The 12,422-nt window shown below is 43.3% G+C and overlaps 2 protein-coding genes across 2 annotated transcripts; one reads left to right on the top strand and one right to left on the bottom strand.

Moving 5' to 3' along the window:
* The first annotated feature begins 956 nt into the window (after positions 1–956).
* LOC129822106 (testis-expressed protein 12-like) lies at positions 957–2,151 on the top strand. The gene is made up of 4 exons (XM_055880059.1): positions 957–1,034; positions 1,273–1,384; positions 1,681–1,732; positions 1,992–2,151. Exons 1-4 carry the CDS (start codon positions 960–962, stop codon positions 2,134–2,136), a joined length of 384 nt encoding a protein of 127 aa, XP_055736034.1. The 5' UTR covers positions 957–959; the 3' UTR covers positions 2,137–2,151.
* A 562-nt stretch (positions 2,152–2,713) lies between these two features.
* On the bottom strand, positions 2,714–8,542 carry LOC129822096 (carotenoid-cleaving dioxygenase, mitochondrial-like). The gene is made up of 12 exons (XM_055880041.1): positions 8,214–8,542; positions 7,761–7,950; positions 7,409–7,620; positions 7,177–7,292; positions 6,844–6,946; positions 6,537–6,674; positions 6,135–6,295; positions 5,795–5,962; positions 3,857–3,994; positions 3,514–3,696; positions 3,241–3,351; positions 2,714–3,135 (listed from the first exon to the last, which is right to left on the bottom strand). Exons 1-12 carry the CDS (start codon positions 8,233–8,235, stop codon positions 2,989–2,991), a joined length of 1,689 nt encoding a protein of 562 aa, XP_055736016.1. The 5' UTR covers positions 8,236–8,542; the 3' UTR covers positions 2,714–2,988.
* Positions 8,543–12,422: the final 3,880 nt, after the last annotated feature.

The raw sequence follows: 12,422 nt of genomic DNA on the forward strand, positions 1-12,422 counted from the left end.
CCTTTATTATAGATAAGACAGCCAGGCAGCACATGGACTAAAAACGCACAAGGACAAACATCAACCAATTCAGTACTTACTGTATATAAAGTACCAGAGGTTCATTGCATAATCAGACATTATCATTAAGATATTTGAATATTTGGGGTATAGGATTTGTCTGTAATATTCGTCACTGTCTAGACAGTAGGTGGCGGTAGATCATAATAGTAATTTTTTGTATTTTATTTCTGTATTTTAGTCATTTATTCTTTAAAAAATGTTAAAATTCAACAATAATAACAATATTACACAACAATACAGGGACATTCCTGTGAAAACAATAAAACAATAAAACACCAGGCGAACCCCCCCCAAATTTTTTTTATTCAGGACGTTATTTTTTAACAAACATTCAGAGACATGACTTTTAATATTTTTTCCAACTTTTTAAGTTTCACAAGTTTGAGGGATTTTATAAAATAATAAGGAACAGTAGGTTCATAAAATGTATGAAACATTCGGATTGGCTCGCGCAAAACAATCGGAATTCGAATTTGGCAAACCAAACGGATACGTTAAAGTAAGTCTACTTTTCTAATGTTTTAGGTAGCTAGCTACTCATTTTTACATAACGCATTTTTGTAAATTACTTTGAAATCAATTAAGGATGTGTTTAAGCAAAACATTCTAGCTAACGATAAGACCCTGCCAGCAACCGTTGGCTAACCAAACGTTAGCTAGTTTAGATAGCAGGGTTTGTTAACTTAGTTGTGGTCAGCTGCGCTGATTCTGCAGCCGATAGCTTGTTGTTCGCTAGCTGGAATTTTTCAGTTAGACAGGCGAAGAAACATTAGCTAACGTTAGCATGTTACACGGTGTTAAAATGCAGTCTCTCATCAGCCATTGTAGCTAACCGCAGATATCTCTACACGTAACTTTTTAGCAAGCAGTGAGTGTGAAAAACGTTTAAGTGACCAATGCCAGGCAGAGTGATGCCACCGACAGGGAGGGGAATGGACAACAAAGGCCCAAAACAAAAAATGTCACAAGAGGTCAGGAAATGCTGCAGTTTTGATGCCATCTGCTGGAAAAGTACATAAACTCCACAGGGCCATTAGAAAAACATGTATTCCATTCACCTTTGGGATAGCCTAGCTAACTTACGTATTTACATCTATTCTCAACTCAACCATATCAATGTCCATTTCTTATTAGTTAACGTTAGTCCATGCAAATCCATATTGATTGTGTTGTAGTATTTTAGTTGTATTTTCTCTTTCATTGCAATAGGTTGAACAAACATCTGCATATTGTGACAATTCTCCAGCAAAAAAGAAAAAAGCACCCAGTAGTAAAACACCAGCTTCATACTCTTCAGATTTGTTTGAGGCTGAACTTGCAGGTATGCACATATTTGGTTTGGAATCATTTGTATCTCTATGTTTCATAGATTAGAATTATAAATGTTTAGCTCAATTAATACCATTTACAAGAAAAAATATTTATCTAACAATAGAATGTAGCTCATGTGGTAGAGCATGGAGCTTGCAACGCTAGGATAGTGGGTTCAATTCCTGAGACCCACCAGTACGTAAATTTAATGTGCTTATGACTAAGTTGCTTTTGATAAAAGTGTCTGGTAAATGGTTTGTATTGATATATACATTACTGCTCTTTTTACTTTCCTTCAAATGATAGGTGCAAATAGAGAGGTCAACATGCTATTTTCCAAATACTCTGAAGTGTTGAGGTAGGTACAACAAAGGTAATGTGACAAATGTGGTGAGAACAGGTTTTCATTCCATTCTTTGTAATGTCAGAACACATTTAGGAGTTTAAATGTCAGTACTTAACCCACATCACATATTATGTTAAGTACCGAGGCAAGCATACTGCATACACACACAGTTTTTTATTATGATAAACAAGCATTAGGTGAATATGTTTCTCTTTAAATAATCTGTACACACTGTCATGTCCATCCTACGTAGTGCCTTTGTTTCCTACAGTGAGAGGGCTGCAATAGATGCCTCACAAGTTAGGGAGTTGGAAGACATATTGATGGAGGCCAGAAACTTGGAGTCACACCTGAAAGAGAAGAAAGAACACTTGAGGCGTACCTTGGCTCTTATTTCTGACAAACTGCAGGGATAGACTAGCAACACAGGCCTGTGTGCTACAGACATTTGTAAATATTTCCTCACGGATCTCAATCAGTAACATGTCGGTACTTTTTATTTTTACCTGTATGTATGCTTTTTATGTTGGCTATCTTCACTCTTAATCCCACACTGGCAAACAAAATGTGAGTGTCATTGTGGTTAATATCTTTATATATGAGCTATTTATTTGTATTTAAACATTAGGAATACTGTTGCTCTAGGCCTATGTAGCCTACTGTAAACAATAAATAGGTTTAAAAGATTGACGTTTCAGTGTGAGCAATATCCAAAGTTAAGCACTCGTCTTTGAAAATGTATATAATCAGTTATCCTTTTTACTTGAGACAGTGAAATATAGCCTAACCATTAACAATCAGGAAACTAACTTTTAGGAAGTAACTGTTGTGTGAGTGACCACACGTGTCAATGGATTTCATTCAGACTAGGACTAATTCATCTGTGTATCATATGGAATATTGCGTGGTGTTATCATAGCCTATATTTCACTTTTTCTAATAGTATTTTTGAAAGATTTATTACGACCTTTTTGGTGGTGAGTGAACAAAATTATAAAACATTTGCCCATGACTTTTCTTAAAACATATTTTTATTATAAGTTGTTTATATACAGGATTGATATGATCACAAAACAGGAGTGGACACACATTTTCTTTGTTTGCATGGAACTAACAAGTTTTTCACAGTGCTTTAAAGTAAACTTCACAATAAGGTGCTTTGATGGCTCTCTAGTCAATCATCAGAAAGGATATACTTCACAAGAAGAAAAAAAAGGGAGAACACAGTACAATTCACACCTTTGTGTTGTTACTCTGATGGGCCTCTCCTAATTTTTTTCTGATAGAAGCCTTCTATGAGTCATAGTGGAGTTGAATGTCCCATGGAAACCATAGGGAATGTTCACAGGCACCTCAGCTCTGCCCAACTCTTTGAATGTCTTGGCATCCAAAACCAACAGGAACGTGCTTTTGTCCTGGAGAAGAGGAACATGTTTACATTAAGTTAGGAGGCTAACATTGGGAGTTAGGAGTGCAAAAATTGTTTACCAACGGGCATAGGTGTTTAAAGGGGAACTGACCTTATTTGGAGTGATGACCACAGACATAATGACACCTTCATCCTCTTCTGTAGCGCCAGGCAAGGGTACAAAGACAGGTTCTGAAGGGTACAGTCCAGGATGCTCCCACACCTTAAAGCCCAGTAGTGTGAAGGTCAGCATTGAACTTCCTAACATCAAACTGCCAAATATTACCTAGGCCTACATCACTCATCGCAACAGAGTACTGTTACTGATGCAGATATTCTACAGTGTGTTTAAAAGGGAAGGAAGAATCAATATAACTAAACCAACCTTCATTCTTTTGCCTTGGAGGTCCATCTTGATGAGAGTGTCTCCTACTAGATGTCTGAAACCGCAACCGTAGAAGTAGCGATATGGTTTGGTGTTGTACTTGGCATAGTTGATTTGTGGGAACTCGAGACCTCCGTACTTATGGAGTTCCTCATCGTGCAGATCCTCATGTGTACAGAACACCTGCAGAGAGAGTGTTTAGTGAGGCTCTGATGCTGACTATTCACATAATGTGGAGGCTAATCACATAACTTTTTGTTTAATGAACTTGATTGGAAAATGAGTGTTGTATTTCAGCAGTGCTGTATAACAGAAGACTTGTGCATGATTATTGTACAGACACCTTGTCCTTAGCAGTCTTGGTGGCAGTGGCTGTACTGTCGGGGCGAGTGTTCAGATTTTGCCCACAGGGTGTCTCCATGTCGACGTTGAGAGGCAAGACAAATCGCCGGGGGAACACTCTGCACATAGTGTTGTACACCTAATTTAAACAAAAATATTTTCAACCTCAACCAGTTCACATGTAGGATTCCTGATCCTAGTGACTTCAGCTGGTTACACTTACAGTTGAAGTCAGAAGTTGACATACACCTTAGCCAAATACATTTAAACTCAGTCTTTCACAATTCCTGACATTTAATCCTAGTAAAGAATTCCCTGTCTTAGGTCAGTTAGGGTCACCACTTTATTTTAAGAATGTGAAATGTCAGAATAATAGTAGAGAGAATTATTTATTTCAGCTTTTATTTTTTTCATAACAGTCCAAGTGGGTCAGAAGTTTACATACACCCAATTAGTTTTTGGTAGCATTGCCTTTAAATTGTTTAACTTGGGTCAAATGTTTCGGGTAGCCTTCCACAAGCTTCCCACAATAAGTTGGGTGAATTTTGGCCCATTCCTCCTGACAGAGCTGGTGTAACTGAGTCAGGTTTGTAGGCCTCCTTGCTCGCACACGCTTTTTCAGTTGTGCCCACAAATTTTCTATAGGATTGAAGTCAGGGCTTTGTGATGCTCACTCTAATACCTTGACTTTGTTGTCCTTAAGCCATTTTGCCACAACTTTGGAAGTATGCTTGGGGTCAATGTCCATTTGGAAGACCCATTTGCAACCAAGCTTTACCATCCTGCCTGATGTCTTGAGATGTTGCTTCAATATATCCACATCATTTTCCTTCCTTGTGATGCCGTCTGTTTTGTGAAGTGCACCAGTCCCTCCTGCAGCAAAGCACCCCCACAACATGATGCTGCCACCCCCGTGCTTCACGGTTGGGATGGTGTTCTTCGGCTTGCAAGCCTCCCCCCTTTTCCTCCAAACATAATGATGGTCATTATGGCCAAACAGTTCTATTTTTGTTTCATCAGACCAGAGGGCATTTCTCCAAAAAGTATGATCTTTGTCCCCATGTGCAGTTGCAAACCATAGTCTGGCTTTTTTAGGGCGGTTTTGGAGCAGTGGCTTCTTTCTTGCTGAGCGGCCTTTCAGGTTATGTCGATATAGGACTCGTTTTACTGTGGATATAGATACCTTTGTACCTGTTTCCTCCAGCATCTTCACAAGGTCTTTTGCTGTTGTTCCGGGATTGATTTGCACTTTTTGCACCAAAGTACGTTCAATCTCTAGGAGACAGAACGCATCTCCTTCCTGAGCGGTATGACGGCTGTGTGGTTCCATGGTGTTCATACTTGCGTACTATTGTTTGTACAGATGAACGTGGTACCTTCAGGCATTTGGAAATTGCTCCCAAGGATGAATCAGACTTGTGGAGGTCTACAATTTTCTTCTGAGGTCTTGGCTGATTTCTTTTGATTTCCCCATGATGTCAAGCAAAGAGGCACTGAGTTTGAAGGTAGGCCTTGAAATACATCCACAGGTACACCTCCAATTGACTCAAATGATGTCAATCAGAAGCTTCTAAAGCCATGACATAATTTTCTGGAATTTTCCAAGCTGTTTAAAGGCACAGTCAACATAGTGTATGTAAACTTCTGACCCACTGGAATTGTGATACAGTGAATTATAAGTGGAATAATCTGTAAGCAATTGTTGGAAAAATGACTTGTGTCATGTACAACGTAGATGTCCCAACTGACTTGTCAAAACTATAGTATATTGTATAGCTTTAATGAATAAGCCATTATATATGCTTTATATCATATTTTTTTAAATTATAAATGTTTACAAATAATGAAATACGTATTTGTAGTTAGTATTAGTCTTTTTTTAGTGCTTATTCATTAAAGTTATGAAGTGTTATACCCTTCAGTTTAGACAGATACTAACCTCGTCGAGAGCCTCTCCTGACTTGCGCATGTTCTGAACCATGTAGTTGTTGATGGCTTTGCCATCGTCTGCGGCACAGAGGTCCATAATCAGGAGGCCATCCTCCTCCCAGGCGTTGATCTGGTGGAACGTGGACAGCGCTTTGGCGTGATACTTGACTGAGTAGAGCTGGAAGAGAATAAAGGAAGTCAGTCATCAGAAATGAAGCGTGTAACTTACAAGTAATTACTGTATGCTTAGTATCCTTTGTTGTCTCGTTCCTGGCTTGTCTCTTACCAAAACTTTCTAAACTAATTGAGAGACTCCAAGAGTTCCAGGGCTTTCTATACCAAGGTCTTACCTTGCCTGTTTGCTTGTTAATCAAATGAAAGATGGTCTCAAGTTTAGGATCCCAGTAGACCCCATCGCTGATACCCTTTCCTCTCAGCTTGCCTGTAACAATCTTCAAGAGGTCCATTTTTATAGGCTGCTCAATAAACACCACGTAATTCTCCGACATTGCTGAAATCGAATGAGCAGTATATCAATTGCCACTCTTTTAGAGTTGAGTCAGATCATATCAGTATTGATAGATCATTGCTGTGCATTCTGATTAACAAAAGGATAAAACATGACCATTTTGGTTTGAACATGGTTGTGTGAGTGAGCCATCTACTCGTGAGAGGGTTTACATGAAAGGCTGTTTACATTTAAATGTATCATTAGCTATGAAGCCTGTGGAGGCTTTGTGTGGTCTGCTCACCAAAGCTATGGTAGTATGAAGGTCTTGCCTTGTCCACTGAGGGAATAGAACAGACCACAGTAGCTCCCTCCAGGGTTTCCTCTGGGTTTTCTGGCGTTGTCTTTGTCGGAGGCACGCGGATTATATTGTAAATTGCACCTGATAAAAAGACAGGGTTTATTTGGAACGTGGAAATCTAACCTTTGGCCATTTCTTTTCAAGCAGATTTTAGGTTTGTGGTTTGTGTTTTGTCATTCTTAATCTGTAATACATGTTAGACTTTAGTGAAGGTGGTTAGTGAATGGGCAGGGGCTAGTTCCTTACTTACCTTTAGCAGAGTAAGAATTCCCCATGTTGTATGTTGTACCATCAGGGTCTGTGTGGGGGTGGGCAGTGGCTCCATTGACAGCGATGAATTTGCTCCAGTCCACCTGTTGAGAGCAACAACAACAATGAAATGTCTTAATAGCCCTTCAGTCATGCTATCCTATAATGCAATAGGTATCTTTTTAAATATTTCAACCAAAACATTTGGCTATTTGTTTAGACTGAAACCCTTTGTGTATAAAGGCTACTGTTGGTAGTGTGTGTGTAGGCCTTTAAAAATAAAATAAAAAGCTGCACTCTAGTAGCTCTGATGCAATATTTTATTAAGGCCTACCTTTTCCTTTGTTTCAAGTGTCTCAGGGTCCACCTTGTGCATGAAGTTTGTCTCTGTGCTCACATAGTAATCACCTTTGTACGTCACAAAGCTCACATTGTCATTATCTGACGCTTCTGTGGACCAAAGACAGTTTTCATTTGATTAGTACAATGCAAATCAATTCTCTGTCATATATTTAACACTCTTTTACCTCAAATTCCTGAACTGCAGACTTGAACTGTAAACTCACTTGGCAGTTCGAACCGGGACAGAAAGCGCTGGAAGAAGTTCTTGCAGGGGTCTGGCATGGCCACAGTCCCGAATTCAGACACAACGATGCGGCTGTTCTCACTGTTAGCTGTGTAGCAGTCACTGCCCAGGAAGCGGCTCTTGTAGGTCACCTGACCCCCTGCGATTTTGAACTGATGCAGGAGGGCCATTCCGTCAAACCAGTGGTTGAATCTGAGAAGCAGAAGAAATAGTTAATGTAGTACTTTGACTTGGTGAGACTTACAGTAAATCATCTCTTATATGCAGAAATAGTCATTTACACCTCATCTGATTCTGGTCAAACATATATAGCTTGTTATATATATACTCACTTATTATTACCAATCTCAAACTTTCCTGGTCCGTTTCTGAGGAAATTGCCACTAATCCACTCTGGGATAGTTCCACTGATATTAGTACTGATGGCCTCTGTGGTCTCATCCACAGAGGCCACAATCTTCTCAATGCATGGCAGGCCGTGCACATCTGTGTAATGATGATCCTTATTCTTCTTTTTCAGGTCTGCAAGGACAAAGTCCAGACAATATTATTACCCCCAAAACATCTGAAGACCTACAAAGCAAAACAGCAGATGGATATCAAAGCAGAACTAGAAGTTGTATTAAAGAAGCTTGTGGGGATTAATAGGCCTACAATAAATGACTCTTTTAGATTTTTTTAACAAACTGAATAGTCAAATGTTTTAAAGATGAGATTAAAATAAATTAGGCAATATACAGTCTGACTGCAAAACGCTTTAACCTCATTGGAGAACATCAACTTACCTGTATTGTTTGGAGGTGACATGGTTGTCAGGATTGAGAATGTTTGTGGCTGTCTTGCTTGATGGGAGTGCAAGTGATAGGACTCTTCTCATGTGAAGCTCCTGTGTGCTGCTTAGTGTAACCATGCTGAGCTTTATACTGTAGCTGTAGCACAACCCTCTAGACCACGTGGTGGTTCTTACGTAAGTCTTTGCAGAATAGAAGGTCTGTAAGCATAGGCGCGAGAAGTAGGGGTGCTGCCGCGTGCCCTGAAAAATCTAAACCAAAAAATATTTATGAATAAGAAATGTAATAAAAAAATCTCACAAAGCACTGCACTGGGCCTTTACTAGTCCTATATTTCCCTGTCAGTGACAAAACTGCAGCACTCCCAACCCCAAACATCTTCCTCTGCGGTCAAAAAATAACCCTGATAACCCAATCAGGGGGATGATCTCTGGATCGGCTCCAGAAGTTGTAAACTAACACAGCAGGACCTACACTGTATAAAACATGATATTCTGGAGCATGTTCATTAGCTGTCTGTATATTTAAGAGATCTGTGTACATTATTTGTTATTTAACCTTTTACTGCAGTGGGCTAAGTCAAGGTCACACAGTGTTTCTTGGTAGTCTTAAACAAATCTACTTTGAAACAAAAGTATACACCCCACACATATGGTTATGGGCTTAAAAATAAAATACACCTGTACCACGTCAGATATAGAGTTGAATGTATTTGTAACGGGTGACGCTCTCCTCATCCTCAGATGAGGTGAGGAGAGAAGGATCTTCAGACCAAAACGCAGGCTCAGGGAAATAAGCCATCTTTATTAAACACGATGATGGCAAAACACGAAACGAAACAAACACTTTCCAAACTACAAAATAACAAAACGACGTTGACGAAACCTGAACATAAACTTACATAACTAGACATAAACTTACGTACAGGAAACAGACGACATCGAAACGAAAACGAAACAAACAAACGCTACAGTCCAGTGTGGTACGAACAAACATACTGACACAGGAGACAATCACCCACAAACAAACAGTGAGAATGCCCTACCTAAATATGACAATTAGAGGCAAACGCAAACCACCTGCCTCTAATCAAGAGCCATACCAGGCAAACCGAAACCAACATAGAAACAGATAACATAGAATGCCCACCCAACCTCACGTCCTGACCAACTAACACACAAAAACTAACATAAATAGGTCAGGAACGTGACAGTACCCCCCCCACAAGGTGCGAACTCCGGACGCACCAGCACAAAGTCTAGGGGAGGGTCTGGGTGGGCATCTAACCACGGTGGTGGCTCAGGCTCCGGGCGCGGTTCCCACCCCACCATAATCCATCCTAGCCCCCTCCCTTCAAGAATGTCCACCCTCTTACTTCCCCCACAAAATCCTCCTAATAACATATCTAATAATGACAATACCGGGACAGAGAGATAAACCAAGACAGAGGGATAGATAAGACTATAGAGGTAGATAAAGATAGAGAGGGAGATCAGGATAGAGGGGCAACTCCGGACAGAGAGACAGCTCTGGACTGATGGGCAGTTCTGGGTATCTAGCCTTTTCAGGCTGAAGGGCAGCTCATGGCTGACTGACGACTCTCGATGCTCATGGCTGGCTGACGGCTCTCGACGCTCATGGCAGGCTGACGGCTCTCGACGCTCATGGCAGGCTGACGGCTCTCGACGCTCATGGCAGGCTGACGGCTCTCGACGCTCATGGCAGGCTGACGGCTCTCGACGCTCATGGCAGGCTGACGGCTCTCGACGCTCATGGCAGGCTGACGGCTCTCGACGCTCATGGCAGGCTGACGGCTCTCGACGCTCATGGCGCTCTGACGGCTCTGGCTGCTCATGGCGCTCTGACGGCTCTGGCTGCTCATGGCTCGCTGGCGGCTCTGGCAGATCCTGTCTGGTTGGCGGCTCTGGCAGATCCTGTCTGGTTGGCGGCTCTGGCGGATCCTGTCTGGTTGGCGGCTCTGGCGGATCCTGTCTGGTTGGCGGCTCTGGCGGATCCTGTCTGGCTGACGGCTCTAGCGGCTCCTGTCTGGCTGACGGCTCTAGCGGCTCCTGTCTGGCTGACGGCTCTAGCGGCTCCTGTCTGGCTGACGGCTCTAGCGGCTCCTGTCTGGCTGACGGCTCTGTAGGCTCATGGCAGACGGGCGGCTTTGCAGGCTCATGGCAGACGGGCGGCTTTGCAGGCTCCTGGCAGACGGATGGCTCAGACGGCGCTGGGGAGACGGATGGCTCAGATGGCGCTGGGGAGACGGATGGCTCAGATGGCGCTGGGGAGACGGATGGCTCAGATGGCGCTGGGGAGACGGATGGCTCAGATGGCGCTGGGGAGACGGATGGCTCTGGCCGGATATGGCGCACTGTAGACCTGGTGCGTGGTGCCGGAACTGGAGGCACCGTGCTAATGACAAGCACCTTCCTACTAGTGCGGGAAGCAGGAACAGGGCACACTGTATTCTCAAAGCCTACTCTATCCCTGATGCGTGGTACCGGCACTGTTGACACCGGGCTGAGGACAAGCACATCAGGATTAGTAGGGGGAGAAGATACAGTGGGTTCAGGGCTCTGGAGACGCACTGGTAGCTTAGTGCGTGGGGCCGGAACTGGAGGCACCGGGCTAGATACACGCACTACAGGGAGAGTGCGTGGAGGAGGAACAGGGCTCAGGATACGCACTGGTAGCCTAGTGCGTAGTGTATACACTGTAGGTACTAGGCTGGGGCGGGGAGGTGGTGCCGGAAATACCGGACCGTGGAGGCGTACTGGCACTCTTGAGCATTGAACCTGCCCAACCTTACCTGGTTGAATACCCCCGGTTGCCCGACCAGTGCGGGGAGGTGGAATAACCCGCACCGGGCTATGTAGGCGAACCGGGGAAACCATGCGTAAGGCAGGTGCCATGTATGCCGGCCCGAGGAGACGCACTGGAGACCAGACGCGTTGAGCCGGCCTCATGACACCTGGCTCAATACCCAATCTAGCCCTACCAGTGCGGGGAGGTGGAATAACCCGCACTGGGCTATGCACTTGTACAGGAGACACCGTGCGCTCTACTGCGTAACACGGCGCCTGCCCGTACTCCCGCTCTCCACAGTAAGCCTGGGAAGTGGGCGCAGGTCTCCTACCTGCCCTTGGCCCACTATCTCCTAGCCCCCCCCCAAGAAATTTTTGGGAATTACTCACGGGCTTTTTTGGCTTCCGTGCCAGACTCGTTCCCTCATAGCTCCGGTTCCTCTCCTCGGTAGCCTCTGCTCTCCTCCGTGCCTCCAGCTCAGCTTTGGGACGGCGATTTTCTCCTGCCTTAGCCCAGGGACCTTCTCCATTCATTATTTGCTCCCATGTCCAGAAATCCCTTCTCTCCTGTCCCTTACTCCGTTTAGTTTCCCTTTGCCGCTTGGTCTTAGCTTGGTGGGTGATTCTGTAACGGGTGACGCTCTCCTCATCCTCAGATGAGGTGAGGAGAGAAGGATCTTCAGACCAAAACGCAGGCTCAGGGAAATAAGCCATCTTTATTAAACACGATGATGGCAAAACACGAAACGAAACAAACACTTTCCAAACTACAAAATAACAAAACGACGTTGACGAAACCTGAACATAAACTTACATAACTAGACATAAACTTACGTACAGGAAACAGACGACATCGAAACGAAAACGAAACAAACAAACGCTACAGTCCAGTGTGGTACGAACAAACATACTGACACAGGAGACAATCACCCACAAACAAACAGTGAGAATGCCCTACCTAAATATGACTCTTAATTAGAGGCAAACGCAAACCACCTGCCTCTAATCAAGAGCCATACCAGGCAAACCGAAACCAACATAGAAACAGATAACATAGAATGCCCACCCAACCTCACGTCCTGACCAACTAACACACAAAAACTAACATAAATAGGTCAGGAACGTGACAGTATTTTGTTTTTGCATCCCAATATTAAACTTTATATACACACAGAAGACTGAAATATTACAAAACCGTTTGAGCTATACACCTTTCAGACATTGAATTTGGCGCCTTGAAAGCGCCTCGGCTATGGTATGTTTGTTTTGTCTGAAAGGGTACATACACTACAGCTTTTTAAATGCCGACACACAACTTTCTCTGAGATAGCCAATCAAATGATCTCGAGCTGCCTGCCTGCTTGCAGACCACTCTCTCCTAAGCAAAGTACTTTGA

Source organism: Salvelinus fontinalis, chromosome 24 (assembly GCF_029448725.1).
Source record: "Salvelinus fontinalis isolate EN_2023a chromosome 24, ASM2944872v1, whole genome shotgun sequence".
NCBI classification, from domain to species: Eukaryota; Metazoa; Chordata; class Actinopteri; order Salmoniformes; family Salmonidae; genus Salvelinus; species Salvelinus fontinalis.

Coding starts and splice junctions, on each gene's coding strand:
- LOC129822106 (XM_055880059.1), top strand. CDS start 960: ATGCCAGGCAGAGTGATGCCACCGACAGGGAGGGGAATGGACAACAAA. Junction 1,385..1,680: donor GTTTGAGGCTGAACTTGCAG/GTATGCACATAT, acceptor TTCAAATGATAG/GTGCAAATAGAGAGGTCAAC. Junction 1,733..1,991: donor AAATACTCTGAAGTGTTGAG/GTAGGTACAACA, acceptor TGTTTCCTACAG/TGAGAGGGCTGCAATAGATG.
- LOC129822096 (XM_055880041.1), bottom strand. CDS start 8,235: ATGTCACCTCCAAACAATACAG. Junction 6,947..7,176: donor CACTTGAAACAAAGGAAAAG/GTAGGCCTTAAT, acceptor TGCTCTCAACAG/GTGGACTGGAGCAAATTCAT. Junction 3,697..3,856: donor CCAAGACTGCTAAGGACAAG/GTGTCTGTACAA, acceptor CTCTCTCTGCAG/GTGTTCTGTACACATGAGGA.